This window comes from Meles meles, chromosome 5 (genome assembly GCF_922984935.1).
Source record: "Meles meles chromosome 5, mMelMel3.1 paternal haplotype, whole genome shotgun sequence".
Classification (NCBI taxonomy): Eukaryota; Metazoa; Chordata; class Mammalia; order Carnivora; family Mustelidae; genus Meles; species Meles meles.
In genome coordinates this window covers 101,826,374-101,843,321 of record NC_060070.1, presented here as the reverse complement: position 1 = coordinate 101,843,321, position 16,948 = coordinate 101,826,374, and the positions used below count along the sequence as shown (strand labels likewise).

The 16,948-nt window shown below is 42.0% G+C and overlaps 1 protein-coding gene across 4 annotated transcripts in view; it reads right to left on the bottom strand.

The window, feature by feature from the left end:
• Positions 1-16,948, bottom strand: part of LRRC1 (leucine rich repeat containing 1) — a 138,932-nt gene that overhangs the window by 18,643 nt on the left and 103,341 nt on the right. For all 4 annotated transcript variants that reach the window (XM_046006662.1, XM_046006664.1, XM_046006665.1 and 1 more), the window contains 6 exons: positions 12,343-12,399; positions 11,997-12,060; positions 11,545-11,619; positions 8,472-8,616; positions 5,997-6,115; positions 4,354-4,437 (listed from right to left, as the gene is read on the bottom strand). In XM_046006662.1, the coding sequence (XP_045862618.1) occupies positions 4,354-4,437; positions 5,997-6,115; positions 8,472-8,616; positions 11,545-11,619; positions 11,997-12,060; positions 12,343-12,399 (544 nt within the window). The remainder of the gene's footprint in view (positions 1-4,353; positions 4,438-5,996; positions 6,116-8,471; positions 8,617-11,544; positions 11,620-11,996; positions 12,061-12,342; positions 12,400-16,948) is intronic.

Genomic DNA, 16,948 nt, shown 5'->3' with positions numbered 1-16,948 from the left:
TTGTCCACTTTTCTCCAGTGGAAACCTCTTTTTCTCAATCATTGGGAAGGATTTCAAGTAGAGTGAGGCGAGACCTCCTTAATCTGTAATGTTCTAAGTGTCCTCTGGCCCTCAAGGTGTCTCTACCTTCTTGAAGATCAGAAATCTAATTTTCACGTAGACAAATCTATCAACTGGGTTTTTTTGTTTTTGTTTTATTTAAGACTTCTTTCCACTTTCAAGTTTGGAAATGCCTTCTCCATTTTGAAATCCAATGGCCAATTATGTTTTATTCTTGTATTTTTAGGTTTTACCCTACCCCTTTTAGCAATAATCCAGTTTAGAATATGATGGAAGTTTACGCTAAATTGTAATAAGAAGACAGAAAGCTATCCATAAAATGAATTCTCTCTCTGAAAATCAAAATATTTATGGGTAATTAACGTTTACAGAGTGCCTGTTTAAAAACAAAAACAAGACTTGATGAATGATCTGTAAATCCTATCTTTTGACTGCGTAAGTGTGATGAAGTCAAGATCACTTTCATTTTGACTTAATGGAGACAAAAGGCTAGACTCTAAACTTGGACACATGCTCAATTTCTTCCAGCCAGAAACTCTTTAAATGGTGCAGATTGTTCAAAGGTAAGATTTGGCTGGGGAATGTTATGAAGTTGCTGGCTCTCTTTCCTCCATACCCACAATCACACATAAACCAACTCCCTGTCTGTCCACGCATCACACAACACAGTCTCTTTTTAATTCTTCCCTCCACCAAAAACATGCGTTTTTTAGGGAGCTTTCTTTCCCCCAGAAGCATACACACTTACACAACAGAATGAGAAATAAAAGACACAAATAAGTTGCTTGAAAAATTAGAAGCATGCCACATGTAGCAAATAAAGCAAATCTATCCTTTCCATTAGAGAGAGAATTGTGCTGACAAACTGGAATTCAGTGAAGACAGATGAGCTGCCACGTTATGCCTTTTGGAATTTCTGAATAACTTAAAGTGTAATTCACAGAAAAGCATTCTTTGGGGAGAGAACAATCTGAACAAATCTGACAACTGACAAACACATAACAAAATAAGGTTCCAGGCCATGCGGTCATTTAAAAGAAAACAAAAACAAAACTGCATTTAAAGGAAAATGTCCAATATTTTACAATGAGGAACACACAAAGCAGTCAGTTGATTTGAAATCTTCATGCATTTAAGAAGCAAAATGGAAGTTAGAGATGCAACTATGGTCTGAAAAATACTTACAAGATAACAAGTTTACCCGACTTTCCTAAATTTCCAAGCAGCTAACAATTAAGAAAACAAGAGACATTCATTGATTTGCAAATGTTTACTACACCACAAAACACAAACAGAATCTATAATTGTGACCCACACAGTACATTTTCCCTCATTTGGGAAAAACAAACAAACAAACAAAATACAAATAAATGTTGCCAGAGACTAAGGGACAGTGCTCTAAAACATGATATACACTAGTATCAAATTAAAGAAAGACAAAAAATAGAAAGAACTACATGGCACACAGGACCAATCGCAACTAATACAACTCTGGGTTTGGGGCATATATATTGAGTCGGTCAGCATTTCGGTTTAGACGTGTCATGCATGCAACTTGATTGTTCAAGAGAGAGTAGTACAGTTTTGCAAGTGCAGAATCCAATCATGGAAAGTACAGGATACGATAAAATGGTATCAAGCTTGGAGGCAGAGCAAGTGCACACACACACACGTAGTCCCTAGGCCCAGCCCCGCTCCCCGATTCCACATGCACGCACACACACGCACGCGTGCATGTAGGTATGGGGCCCACCACACTCACGGACTGACCAGAGACTCATGGCACAGCCGTGCTGTGCAGACCAACATGACATACATCACGGTCGGCAGCCTGCTGTGGTCCGGCTGCTCAGCCCCGATGGTCAACGGCAAGCACTCAGCAGCCGTTCCCATGGGGTCACCACTGTAACCCACAGCAGAATTAGGGGCATGGGCTCAGCGCATTTTCCTACCCTGGGCGGTGAGTGTGCATGAGTAGCAATGAAGGTATGCTAGAAGAGAGCCAGTTCCTAAAAACCTCAACTCTTTCTGCTTCCTCTCCCAGCTATAGGAAAGGGCACAGACTTTATTCAGTTATCAGACTCTACATGCCAGAAAACTAATCACAATTTCAAAGAGAGCAGATAATACATGACAGCGAACTAAAATGCATTAAAGCTAGAACTACTTTCATACCATGTCCACTTCCCACATCATGAAATGCCATTCCAATAAATTTACACAGACACACAACACCTGGTGGGAATATCCCTCCGAAGCCTGAGTACAAGTTTCATTCTCTTAAAATGTGAAGAGGACAGACGCTCACATGAGGACAGATGCTAACGTGATGGCTAACATTTTACACAAAATGTTAAAGTTGTGCTTAGGATGTATTCCTTTGCAAGAGAATCGGAAGAGGGGGATGGGGAACTGGGTGGGGAAACTTCTTGGGAGATGGACATTCAATTCCCAAGTGCTCTCTTCAGCACTAACCTTGAAAATATTCCTGAAATGTATTAATTTTCTAACATGTCCAAACGAAAGACTATCTGACCTCTCTTTACCATCTTAAGGTCCTGTCTTACCTCAGGGCCACATGTGGAAAGGCTGGACTGCATCCGTATGCCCTGAGTGGCCATGCTTTCCTTGGCCTGTGGAACAATAGTGAGCAGGCTGTCGGGGGACACATCTCTGGAGCCCACTCTACCGACTGCTAGCTATGTGAGGCCTGCTAAGGAAAGCTTTCCACCGGCCTTAGCTTCTTCATCTGGAAAATGAGGAACTCTAGCTTACGACCTCAAAAGCTATTGTGAGGATTCAGGGAGTTAACAAACACGACAGCACCAAGCATGGGACATGGCATCTAGAAAAAAAGTAAATCTTTTCTACTTCTCTGTGCACATGTCTACCTGTCCAATCTGCTACCCATTCACCAAGAATAAATTCAATATTCAGAATATCAGCCCTGTGTTTTGGTTTATCACTGTGTGACCAGAACCACAATGTTCTGATTCATAGAATCTCTTACTTATGTCCCAGTTTAGCAGAGGTGTGCTGAAGTCTTTCTGTGGGGAACAGTTTTATTTAAGTGCCAGTGCTCAGAGTAAGGTGGGTCAGAATATGGTCACATTTATGATAAATACCCTCCCTTGCTTCCCTTCGGGAACGTTGGCTGTCTTGCCTGGGCAGAAGACTGGGAGATGGTGGGTGTAGTGCCACGATGAGGGGAGAGAAAGAGAAACCAAGCAAAGCTCAGACACCCTGGGAAGGGCCCCAGGAAAACAAGAACCCACAAGTTCTAGCTGGTGGGATGGTAGCTTTGAAATTACCCCAAGAAAAATAAAACAAAGTAATAAAAAATATAAACAAATAAAATTATCTCAAGAGAGATGTAGGAAAGGGTCAAAACAGAGAAAGGAAGGACACTGCGCCTGGCCAGGGATCCCATCACACGATATCACACCTTTTCACATGAGGCCTAACAAAGGGGACGGGGCTCACCGACATTCAATGGGGGTAAGAAAGGCAGCTGAATTGAGTTTCAGGCTAATGGTTAACAACAAAATCAACTACCCATCTCCCAGTTCCCCTAGTTCTAAATAGAAGGTAAGCCTTTTGTTAAGTATCACATGTGCGTCTTTGTTTCATCAGCTCTGGGTCCCCTTGTTTTCAGCAATTCCCTTGCCAGGACTGAAGTGCCTCTACATCTGCACAACTAGTCCCCACAATGCCTGGTGATGGGCTCTTCTCTTGGTTGGATCACTGACAGGGAAAAAAAAAATCCTAAGAATCTGGCTATAGCTTCCCATTCACCTCCCTCCATGTGAATGCCTTTGTGAAGAGTTCGTTCACTCTTCCCAGACATGAACACTGCTCAGTATCAATCTCTGTCCAAGAAAAGGGTTGCATCAAGATCCACTTTTATAACTCCAGTGGCTTAGGAAGCAGTTTAATTTCACATTAAACTCAGTTAGACCCAACATTATCCACTTCCTCTGCTAAACTCCCAAGTTACCTATTTCTGTCAATGGTTCTCTGTATGGCAATGTCAGAAATGTCAAATCTCTCCCACTTCAAATCCTATCAACTCACCTTTCTCAAATGCTCATAGTCATCTGGACCCGCCTACCCTCTTTAAAGTCACTGATGATCGTTCTTTGATATAACTCCTCCAACCATCTATATGCTCACAAATGAGAGTACATAACATTTAAAAAGCACCACATTAAGTCTTTTAAAACATGTGACACTTTTGATCCCCTGTGTGCTATTATTTCTTTATAATCATTACTGTTTTTTTAAAGCACATACCTCTTTTGGTAAAGACACTAATTTATTTCTGTCTGCATTCAAGTTGCTCAACTTCTTAAGTTTTCCAATGCTCTTAGGTAAGGTCTGTTAAAACAACATTTTAATTATTAATTTAATACATTTTTTTTAACATGACTCACAGTAAAACATCTTTTCAAGGATTTAAAGAATATAATCTCATCCACTAAGAGACATAATAGTTCTTTCTGAATATCGGATAGGTCAAAGCTCACTTGGAAGATGTAAAATTAAATGTTCTATATTTTTGTTAAAACCAGAGTATGTTTCAATGAAATGGAGTCAAAGGCATGGGCCTGGAAACAGAGAAACACCTAGTAAAGAGGTAATGCTCTTCAGCCTAAGTAAGAATTTGTACCTCAAGATTCATCGTTCATTGCCTGTACCTTTGAGAACCACCCTGGGAGAATGGCTTGGATGATCTGGAAGCCAGAGGGCTGGGGGGACCAGAATCCAAAGCAGGGGTGCTGTGAAGCTGGCAGAAGGGTAGGTGGCATGGAGACAGGAGCAAGGCAAGCAGGGCTGGGGGGTCAGGTACGCAAAGCACTCTAGGAACCAGGTAGGACCCTGGTGGAGGGGAGAGCTTCAACACTCTGCTGGAAGCCAGGGGTGAATGTTATGTTTACCTCTGTAATGATAAATATCTGTAAGCCTAAAACCATAAACTAGCATCAGAAGATCTGCGTACTTCCATGACACCCACCAGAGGAGGATGCCCAAGTTGCCCGAGGAGAGATGTGGCTAGGCTCCTGCACCAGCTCTGTGTCCTACCCACTCATGCTATCTTTCTGCTCTTTCCACCTAAAGAGCCTTGCTTATTGTTTTTATAAAGAAAGAAGAAAAGAGAAGAGGAAAAATGAGCAGGGAGGGTAAGGTAGGAAACAAAGTGACAAAATGAAAGAGCAAGGTAGGAACGTAAGCTGAGCAAACATAGCTGCTACAAGACAAGGAAGAGAGGAGGAAGAGGACAGAGTGATCAGTGAGGGCCTGAGGAAAGCAGAGAAAGCAGCAGGAAGGGAGGAGCAACAGAGATCCATTGTCATCCTGCTCATCCGGATCCCCCCAGCACCACGACCAGGTGGCTGACACCAAGGGCTTTGCCCTTGGGAGGATGGGGATGTCCAGCCCAAGTGTGGACACCTGAGCCACCGCCACCCCCAATTTCCAGGGTGGGGTAAGATCTCAGTTCCACGCTCGGCCCCCAAAGAGCACTCATCCCCCTGCCCCTATTCCCACCAAGGCTTTTCCCAGCCAAATACCACTTTCTCCCCTTCTCTCTCTTTCCATCTGCTCAAAGAACCCTGAGAGAAGGTTGCCCCCGGTGGACCTCGGATACCATGGCGGAGGCATCAGCACAACCACTGATGGGCTCATCCCTACCCCTCACTGGAGAACTCTGTCAGCGGAACCTAACTACCATTCTCTCCACTGAAGCAGATTAAAAGCCAGTCGTCTTTATGCCCTGCATCTGCTTCAAAGTCCTTTTTTAGATGTAAGAAATAAGAAATAAGAAAATTTCCACACAGTCCACCCCAACTATGAGTAAGTAGAACCTATCCTGATAAGTCTTTCTGATACAGAAACCACACGACACATATCCATTTGAATGTGCGCCCAACACTCACCAGGAGCCGGTTTTCTGTAAGAACTAATTCAGTGAGGCTTTCACAGTCCCCAACTGCTTCAGGCAGCTGTGTGAGTCTGTTCTGATCCACCTTCAAGATCGACAATTTCTTTAGTTTTCCTGTAAAAAGCATTATTTCAACTCATTAGTTACAACTGCCTTCCTAATCATTATATGGTATCTCTTATCTGCTGTTCTTTTTGTTTTAAATAGTTACTTTTTTTCCCCTCATCCAGCTTTTCACATTATGAAACCACATCTTTCTCATTTAGATCACTAAAGGTGGAGAGTTAGTTTTATCCAAACATCAAAAACAGCCAGCAATCAGAAACAAATCATTTTAAAAGTCACTACATAAAAAATTGTTATCAAAGCCAGAAACTTGATAGAAAAACAAATGACTAGCTCTTGACAGATCTTTAAGGACAGGAAATGTTTCATGTACAAAGGAGAGAGACTTTCATCTTACTTCAAGAATCATCCTCACTAAAAACAAAAAATAAAGTGTGGTTTATTCTATCACCTGGAGTGAAAGTGGCTTGGTGAAGACTTCTGAAATGAATGGTTCTAGAGATTCAGAATAAAATGGAAACCTTTGAAATGCCACATGAAGAACTGAGTGTGTTTCACTCAGGGCAGAAAGGGTGGATTTTCTGGTGGTGCCCGAAGGCCATGGAAAACAGGAATGGGGTGACCGCAGCTTCCTCAATGTCCCCACTGAGTGAAGAAAATCCTCAATCTTTTGGATTCTCATTTTCAACCATAATTCAAGGAATAATCCTATAAAACAGATAGCCTTCAATATCTACTGAGAGAGGCTGGCATGGGGACACTGTCCCCAGGAAAATCAGAAAATGGCCTCTATCTTAAAGGAGATGTAAAGCTGAAGAAAAAATGTTGAAAAAATTAACTTGCTTTGTGTATTGTCACACAGCAGGGCAGGAGAACTAACAGAGTCATAAGCTCTTTGTTTAGCATAGTCAATAACTTACTAACACTGTCCCCAGAGAGTTTCCACCTGTCCTCACCGGCAGGAGAGGCTTTCTCCACAGGGCAGGGCACACTGAATTGAACTGACAGATCTCCCTGCAACTGAGGAGTCTCCTTAACAGTATTACTGACAGGGCACCTGGGTGGCTCAGTGGGTTAAGCCTCTGCCTTCGGCTCAGGTCATGATCTCAGGATCCTTGGACTGAGTCCCGCATGGGGCTCTCTGCTCAGTGGGGAGCCTGCTTCCCCCCCCCTCTCTGTCCGCTGCTCTGCCTACTTGTGATCTCTGTCAAATGAATAAATAAAATCTTAAAACAAAAACAAAAACAAAACGATATTATTAGCAAGTGGTGTTGTTGCCTCTCCCTGAACACTTCAAGTCACGGGAGCTCATCCCTTTACTAAGCAGCCCAGACTAATTTGTAACCAATATTTCATTTATATCCTTCCCCTATAGCTGTCTGAACCAGAAGATGCAGTAACAAATCGACTTCTCTTCTACAGGACTACGGCCTCTCAAATGCTTGAGGTAAGCCACTTCACACTTCCTACTTCCTATGCCTAGCAACAAAACGTTCCCAGTTGCTACAATTGTTTTTGGATACCAAGTATCATTCTCACCGACCATCTCTACCTGGACTCAAAATCCCCATCAATTTTCCACCCCGGGCGGAACCAAAGGCAACGTCTGTGTTCCTCCCCAGCTGTTATGATCAGATACTGCTTTCATCTTGACCAAACACCAGAAAGGAAGTGGTTCTCTGTCCTAGAGCTTCTTCAACTACTGAAAATCCTTCAGAAACCTGCTTTGATATTTTGAATAAAAGCTAAACAAAGGTCAAAGACAGCAACACTTTGTTAAGTATGTGGTTAAACATAGTTTCTTACAACCTCTAAGTGGCTTGGCAATGGTGGAGCTCTCGGCCCACGTCTGTTTATACCTCCCTGAGTTTATTTTCTCGCATAGGACTGAATGCCTTTAGGATAAAGGAAATGTCTGGACTAACTGATTTTAAAGGAAATGACACAGAACGGTTAAAGGAAAGACTATTCTCAACGTATGAGAAAAGGATCAACTCAAACACACCATTCCTCCCTAGGTCATGTGGTGAGGTCAGAGTCACTTTCTCATTAACTATTTAGGATGCTCACATAAAAATTTCTTAAAGACGGCTCCCATACCTGAAACTTATCTATTATTCAGACTAATCTCTACTGAAAACAATGGAGACAAGATGAGGAAGAGACAGAGGAGTAAACACACCTACAACTGCTACTGAACCAGGATGACAGAAATACTTGCCTATCAAGAAACTTCAAGTGCATTAAATGTTCTCTGCATTCCTTTAAGAACAAATAAATGACACGGAGACTAAAGGAGCCACATCACCAGCCTCCGAGAGCTGTGACCAGAGGATCTGAGTGATCCCCAAAGGCCCAAGACAATAGCTAGCACCTTTAGTAGGGAATTACTTTCCATACTTACCAATGCCATCTGGAATCATTTCTAGTAAGTTCTGGGAAATGACTAAATCCGTTAATGAAGTCAGGCCACTGATTTCTTCAGGAAGTCTTTCCAACCTGTTTTCAGAGACATCTAAGCACAGTAGGTTCTTCAGATTTCCTATTTCCTACATCAGTGACACAAAAAAGAAACTCATGCTTCAACTTGCCACAGTACAGAGGAATTTCTTTTTTTTTTATTTTTTTTTAAAGATTTTATTTATTTGACAGAGAGAGATCACAAGTAGACAGAGAGGCAAGCAGAGAGAGAGAGGGAAGCAGGCTCCCTGCTGAGCAGAGAGCCCGATGCGGGACTCGATCCCAGGACCCTGAGATCATGACCTGAGCCGAAGGCAGCGGCTTAACCCACTGAGCCACCCAGGCGCCCCAGTACAGAGGAATTTCTTAAAGCGATTTTTCACAGTCAAATCCCAAAGTTGTCTCAAGGATGTTTCTTTAGAGTTTATCTATATGAGAAGGCTGGAGTAAATTTCCAGACCCCTTTCCAATGAAAACGGGAAGCTGTAAAAATTACAGACACGGCTCTGGGAGGGATGCCAAGCCCTCTAACTTCAGGCAGGCAAGGAATCATTCTCACGTAACAGATGAAAAGACTAGCACCAAGAGAGAACAAATGACTCTATGGTTACATAATTTTAAAAAAAGGGAGTCTCGAATCCAGTTCCTCAAGTTTTAGAATCAATCACTTCAATAAGCAGCTCATACTTCAGGGTGACCCTGAGATTTTCTGTTAAGAAACCTTCTACTTTACATCTCCCATGACTGGCAGTACCTGTTACAACCAACATCAATGCAAATGTAGCCCAGCAACACCGGGACAGCCAGACCCACTGCCGCCTTTACCCCCACAGCAGAGAGAAGCATAGTGCTTTCATAGGAAACAAACTATTCCAGAAGCAGGGAAACTACCTCAATGAATCTAATATTCTGTTCAAGAGATACCTACCTTCCCCTCACAGAATGTGTAGTTTCTCTCTTATTCCTGCCTCCCCTTTTCCAGTCCCACTGCCACTGTATTAAATTCCTCCTGTTGTCACCCTCCATCCAACTGTTAGCTCTGATCCTCACCCTCCCTGGCCAAGTCTGCACTACAAACTCTTGTTTCCATATTTCCCTCCTGGAAACACAGCTAGCTACGGGTATGTAATCAGACTACCCTTATACTAAACAACATTAACATGTCTGGTGGATCCCCGATATCTACGCAAGTACAAACCCTTCAATCTATGTGTCCTTTGGTCTGATCTATTCCTTCCAGCTTCTCTCTTACCTAATACACATCCTATGGACCTGACCCTGTAATTCCTATCTCTAGGAAACCAGACCGCTTTTCTACTAATTTCAGGCCTGACCCTTGAAAGTGTTCTACTTTTTCATAAATTCACTTTTAACAATGCCTTTGTGTCCTTTTCTTTCTGTCATCAACGATGATAGGAAAGGAATTCCAATTAGTTAGACTATCTGATGAGTTGAGTCCTGCTTTAACAGCAGTTTATAAACAGGGACAAATGAGACGTTTAAATAACCATTTACGACAAGATCACTGGAATTATAGGGGCACCTGGGTGGCTCAGTGGGTTAAGCCTCTGCCTTTGGCTCAGGTCATGATTTCAGGGTCCGGGGATTGAGCCCCTCATCGGCCTCTCTGCTCAGCAGGGAGCCTACTTCCTCCTCTGTCTCTGCCTGCTTCTCTGCCTACTTATGATCTCTGTCAAATAAATAAATAAAATCTTTTAAAAAATCACTGGAATTATAATTTTTGTGTGTTCAGGATGTGACATTTTATATTGTACACATTTATGCCCATCTGTATATACACACACACACACACATTCTCTCTCTTTCCCCATCATGCCCCAGAGCTGGTGTATTACTTTCCTGATAACCCCGTGGTATTTTTATTGCCCATCCTGTGACTCCGAAAATAATGAGAATTCTCCCAACCAGGATTTCTCCTAATTTCCTAGAGAAATCTAGGTATTAATCAGACCTTCACCACATCAGTTGCGAATCTGTCTCCTTTCCCCAAATGCAGCCAAGACCTTAGAAAGAGACTTCAATTATTTCCTTCCTTCCCTTGGCTGTGAGTGAGGTCCTCATACTTTCAGTGCTGTAACTACATCCAGAACATGCTACGAGTGCTTCCTCCTGGAGTTCAACCTCCTGCATGGACACGGCCTTCCTCACCTACAGCACACAGCACCATCACACCTGCTTCAGCCCACTGAGCAGACACCTGGGCATTTGCTGCTGATTTGCTTTAAACTAGGGGCACCTAGGCCATCAGGAAATACACCCGGACTTTAAAGACTGGCTATAAGGTGTATCAAAGAATGAAATTCAGGAATAGTTAGATAAAAATTGAGAAAGAGGAAAACGCTTGTTTTTTAATTATTGGGTTTGTTGGCTTATGTTTCTCTGTCATTTTACCAGAAGGCAAGCCTGCTTACAAAAGGACTCCATGAGATGACTATGTACCTAGAAGTCTCTGCAGACTCTGATTCATTTGGAACACGGTTCTCACATTTGATAATAGTCGGAAAAACCTTAACACTACGAAAAAACAGCTAAAACATAAGGAGTATTTGCAAAAATTTTGAAGTAAAAGCTTTTAACATTTCTTTTACATCAACTATTACAGAACAGAATGTGGTCACAATCATCCCAAAGCACTTGGCACATCTCAAAGACTGTCAGAAATGGATACCATCTAAGAATAAGGAATCCTCGCAATTTACAAAGTTGCTGGGCTTGAAGTAAGCCACATGGGGAGCAAGGATGAAATAAAATACAGACTTCACCAACTAAAGGATGTATTTTCTATCTTTAGAAATGGTGGGTTGAGGCTTTCAATTTTTCTGTGGCAATGTAGCATGATGAATGCTTAATATATGTTACCAAGTGTGCTTTTTCAACCAATGTTTTTGGTTTCAAGATCCCCGTTATAGAAAATTTCACATAGAAGCAGGGAATACATGAGTGGTGCCTGTGGTTGCTTTATAATTTGGGGGAAACAATGTAAAATCACCACTTACCTGAGGTAATTCTGACAGCTGATTTCCATCCAACCAGAGATCCTTTAGATGTAAGAGAGCTCCAATTGATTCTGGCTAAAACAAAAAAAATAACACTGTGGTAACAAAGATCCAATGTTGAGTCTTCCACTAAGAAAGAATCTCAATTCAACAGTTAATAAATGGGTACTATAGAGGATGTCTGTTGGGACTTTTCCAATACAAGTCCCCCATCCTAAAACCACTCCCAGTGCTCTCCAAGAATGCTGGTGATTTCCATTTATGCCCGTCATCTCTAGTCCTGACCCTCTCCACCCCTACATCATAATTCCTAACATGCATGAACTGAAGCACATTCTCTCATGTTGCCAAGCTATATCTGTGAAAATACACCCCTACAGATTTCCCCTAAAAAATGTTTTGATGACACATAGGGACAAAATTAAATCTAAATCTCTTCGGTACAGACTTACCAAATTATATATTTCATTGTTTCCCAAATCAAGTTCTTCTAGTCTCCGCAGCTGGGTAAGAGAGCTATTAAAAAAAAAAAAAAAAAGAAGAAGGAACTCTTAGAGAGTACTTAGAAATGCTGAGCAACATGGTATTCCTCACTTGGACTCATTTCCAAAAACATTTGAACTGCATGGCTCTAAGTATTACCAAGGAAAAACTATTAAGGGAAGGCTGGCATCTCCCAAACTTTCCAAAAGACATAGAATCTCTTTTTGACAAAGTACTATAGTACTTATTTTTTTTTAAATACTTGAAGAAATTCATGTAGTACAAAATCCCCTCTTGTTTTGCCCAGAGACTCACTCAGGAAGATATGTAAGAAGATTCTCTCTCAGTTCCAGGGAAGCCAGGTTATAAAGACTAGAAATGAACAAGAGGAAAAAAATATAAGGAAAATTCCTGAGATTCTTCTTCCCATTCCCCTCTTCGTACATACACTCCACAAATAGCAATTCTTAATAAAATCTCGTCACTTCCTCCCAGGAGAAAAATATGTATAACCACTACCCCTACCTTCATTAAAAACAACATACTATCTACCGCCTCAGTTTTAATATTAAAATAAAAAAAGAAGCATCATCAACATAAGGCACCCTTATTTAAATACTTGTACAGTTGATATGTGAAAATAACTCAGTAGTCCTTAAAGAAAAACCACTGCTTGGAACCAAGATAGAAGCCAACTATGTACGTCCAGACTTTAGAATGTCAAATATGTGCAGGTACCATAAAAAAACAGTAATGCCTTTAAACTCACAAAGATCAGAGCTCTTCTTCCAAACATCAGTGAGAGGCCAACCATGTTTTGAAACTAGTAGGCATCTCAGTCCAGAGGGCCCACATGCTATACCTAAGATCACAAATTCTAGGGATGCCTGGGTGGCTCAGTCGTTAAGTGTCTGACTTCGGCTCGGGTCATGATCCCAGAGTCCTGGGATGGAGTCCTGCATCAGACTCCCTGCTCAGAGGGGCTTCTGCTTCTCCCTTTGCCTCTGTCCCCCTCTGCTCCTTGCTCATGCTCACTGGCTCTCTCTCTCCCAAAAATAAATAAAATCTTAAAAAAAAAAGTCCACAAATTCGCAGAGTACCTAGAAGCAACAGTATGGAAATAATGGCCATTTAAATGCATCAAGGACAGAGTAGTAACACACCTCACGTGGTACCCAGAACACAAGACCGATTCAATAAATGGGAGCAGTAATGTTTGTTTCATTCCTATGGAACACCACAGTGGCATGCTTTTCTGCAGATTCTGTTGCCTCTTGGGTGTAATCCATGCCTATCAGGAGCACGATGAAAGGAGACAGATGTTTTCCCAGGACACTGATGATGTGGGTGGAAGCTTCGTATGCAGTGGCGGCTCTGCCTCCCCAGAAACCTCATATGCCCAAGTAACGTCAGCACGGGCACGCATTACTGATTTGGAAGGTAACATATTCATCTATTACTCCACCAGGTGCTGTACTAAGCTCTGCACCAATCCAAAACTCAAGGTTTTGCTCATATCACCACAGTAATGTCCAAATTTGGAGGACTTTTACCGGTAATATAAGCACACAGAACATAAGGAGTCAAACATTATCCCAAACTCTAATCTGCCTTAATCTTCCATTCTCCTTCCAACATAAAAGCCAGAACCAAAGCTGGTTTCATAACATCAGAAAACGTAAATCTGATTTGCACAAACAATATATATACATATGCGAAGACTGTTTGCTGGAAAATGTATCTTAACTTGATGAAATGCACAAATTCTGTATCTCCTCCAATTTTAGAAAACTGAAAACTTTCCACAATTAAGCAGAAGCAAACAAAACTCTTCAGAATATATTTTTTTAAATCAAAATCCCTGCTAACAATTACGAATTTAATGCTGACATTCTTAAGAAAGAAGGAAGGCCGAAATTGCAACAATGTAGCTTTACTTTGGGTGGGCCATGCATTCACACAGAAGACAGAAGAACGGCAAGGAGAGGTAGGTGAGAAGGAATTACCTGGCGTCTATATCAAAAAGCAACCTGTACACGAGGGTGACAAGTAAACACTGCACTGCTCTGCTTTCAGCTTTGGTGTAAACCCTGGCCAGTTTTATTGGGGAGGTAGTAATCTTTAGCTATTTTCACATTCATATTTTAACAATCACTGATGAAACTGTCGTTTTATCTGTTCAACATTCATTGCTTTCACACCAATTTTGACGCATGAAAGGCACACACTAATAAAAGAAGGAAAAAGTCCTTGCATCACAAACCTTACTGGCAGGCACCACTGAATGCCCTCTTTAAAAGTGGTTTTCCTGGGACGCCTGGGTGGCTCAGTCATTAAATGTTTGCCTTTTGCTCAGGCCATGATCCCAGGATCCTGGGATGGAGTCCTGCATGGGGTTCCCTGCTTAGAGAGGAGCCTGCTTCTCCCTCTGCCTCTTCCCCTTCCCTGCTTGTGCTCTCTCTCTCTCTCTCAATCTGACAAATAAACAAAATCTTTAAAAAATAAAATAACAATAAAAGCAGTTTTCTGTGGGCCTTGATGCTGAGCATCGTCCTGAGGCCTCCCGCCTGACCTGGACCACCTGCCCATTCTCTCTGGCACGGCACACAGCTCCTCACACACCTCACACTCTCTCATACTCTTGATTAGTAAGGAACGGCTGGGTGATGACAGGCCAAGGACACAATTAGGAACAGAGCGCTTTGTGTAAATTCCATTAGGAAGGGCCAAAGGCACAATCCAAGTCTGGTGGGAAGCCAAAACTCCTGTCCTCACCCCACACTGCTTTGAGGCATCTCAGGGGCCCTCTATTCTCTGGAATCTCTTTATAATTTCAGTTTTAAAAGCAGCTATCAATCTGGGGCAAATATGTCAGTCTTACCTTCTTAACCGCACCAAGGACACTACACTTTTACAGGTTTATGTCATTTTAAAAAAAGGATACACATTTTTAAATTATCTTTACATTTTCTCTTGAGGGTAAAAGGCACAGGCCACAGTTACTAAAAGCAATAATGCTTGAGCAAAAATACTGCAAAAATGCCCGCAGACTTCCAAGTGTACAGAACTTGCTAACAACCTGTTATAGTCAACGCACGGTTCCCACCACTACCATGCTAACACCCAAGCAAGCAGAACATCCTTTTAAGCAAAAAAGTTCTGATTCTAAAACTTCTTAGTTTTACTTACTTTACTTAGTTCTACTGTTTGGGGGCCTTGGGGGGAATGAGAATGTATGGGTGTTACAACAACAAAAAAATACCTGATTTTTGTAACTTTTCAAAATTCAACAATTAATTTAAAACAAAACATTTAAAATAAGAGCTTTTCTGAGGCAATACTTCCCCTAACTTTAAACTATTTAAAATGAAGGAACTCAAGCATTCCATCAGGCTCTGTGGACCCAGTGGCCAAATGCTACCCTGAGAAGAGGACATGGGGTCGGGCAGGGGGCAGGGCCCGGCCCGGCTCGGCTCCACTCCTGGCCTGTCCCTCACTAAGTAGCTGCTGGACTGCCCAGCTCAGGTGCTATCCCAACCTCCCCTAAAATAAAGATAATCTAATTAAATATCTACTATGGCAATTAGGGCAAACTACATTTTCCATTTTCCCATCAAGTCAAGAGAGCGAGTGTTGCCCCTTATTTCCTTGAGACAGCCCCTAGCCCTGTGCAGTCAGGTACCTTCTAAGTGGGCATGCCCTGAGTCTGGGGGTTCTGCAGGGTTGCTACAGGACACTCTCCAACACAGGAGTCATCCCCACTACGGAGGACTCCCTGAAGTGCAGGTTCCACAGACAGTGAGCTGTTGGCCCTGGTCAACTTGCAGAAAGATACAAGTTGCATAGTCCCAGAGCAAGTACAGAATCCTACCAGACCTCTCCAAACTATTCTAGTAACAGCTAACATAAAAGGAGATCTGCCTGAATGCATATTTAGACCAGAGAAATGAATATAAAATGGAATGACTAAATGAATGAACAAATGATCTCCCTTAGTCTTTCAGAATACAGCATGCATCTTCAATCCAGATGTCAAGATAGTGCCTTCCCATCACGGCAACCTATTCAATGCAGCACAAACACCTCTGCCTCCCTTATAGCACCTAATAAAGAAAAACATCCTCTGGCAAATGCGGGGCTGGGGAAGTCAGACTCAGTTCTGTCCACTTCTGAGACCAGGCTCTTAATCCCTAGGCCAAGAGAAACAAGGAGACTCAGACTCCACACGCCTTTATCAGCCACTTCAGTTAAAACATGAGAGTATAGATGGAGTGCCTGGGTAGCTCAGTGGGTTAAAGTCTCTGCCTTTGGCTCAGGTCGTGATCCCAGGGTCCTGGGATCGAGCCCTGCATCAGGCTCTCTGCTCAGCTGGAGGCCTGCTTCTCTTCCTCTCTCTCTGAGTGCCTCTCTATTTGTGATCGCTCTCTGTCAAATAAATAAATAAATAAATAAATAAATAAATAAATAAATATTAAAAAAAAAAAAAAAAAACAGAGTATAGAGACCAAAGAAAGCACCAGGTGTTTCTAATATTTTACACATGTGAGAAAATGAGACACTGGAGATGCAATATGAGAATTACTGGTTTTTAACACTTCGACTACTAGCAATGATACTAGCAGCTTATTATATGATAGATATTGTTGTAAGCCCTTTATAAGAATCAGCTCTGGGGATGAGAAAACTAATGCAGCAAAGTATTCAGTAGTAAGTTTTCCTTCTACCTTCCTCCCTCATCTATCCAGTTTCTCACCACAGAGACCCTTCTCACTGAAAATCACCCATTTTTTTTGTTAGTTACTTATGTATTCATGCAGAGTTCTCTTTCATGCAAAGACAATCAAGTACCTTCCCAGTCTTCACAAGCAACTTATACTACACATCTTCTAGTACTTTGCTTTGCTCAGATTTTTTTTTAAGA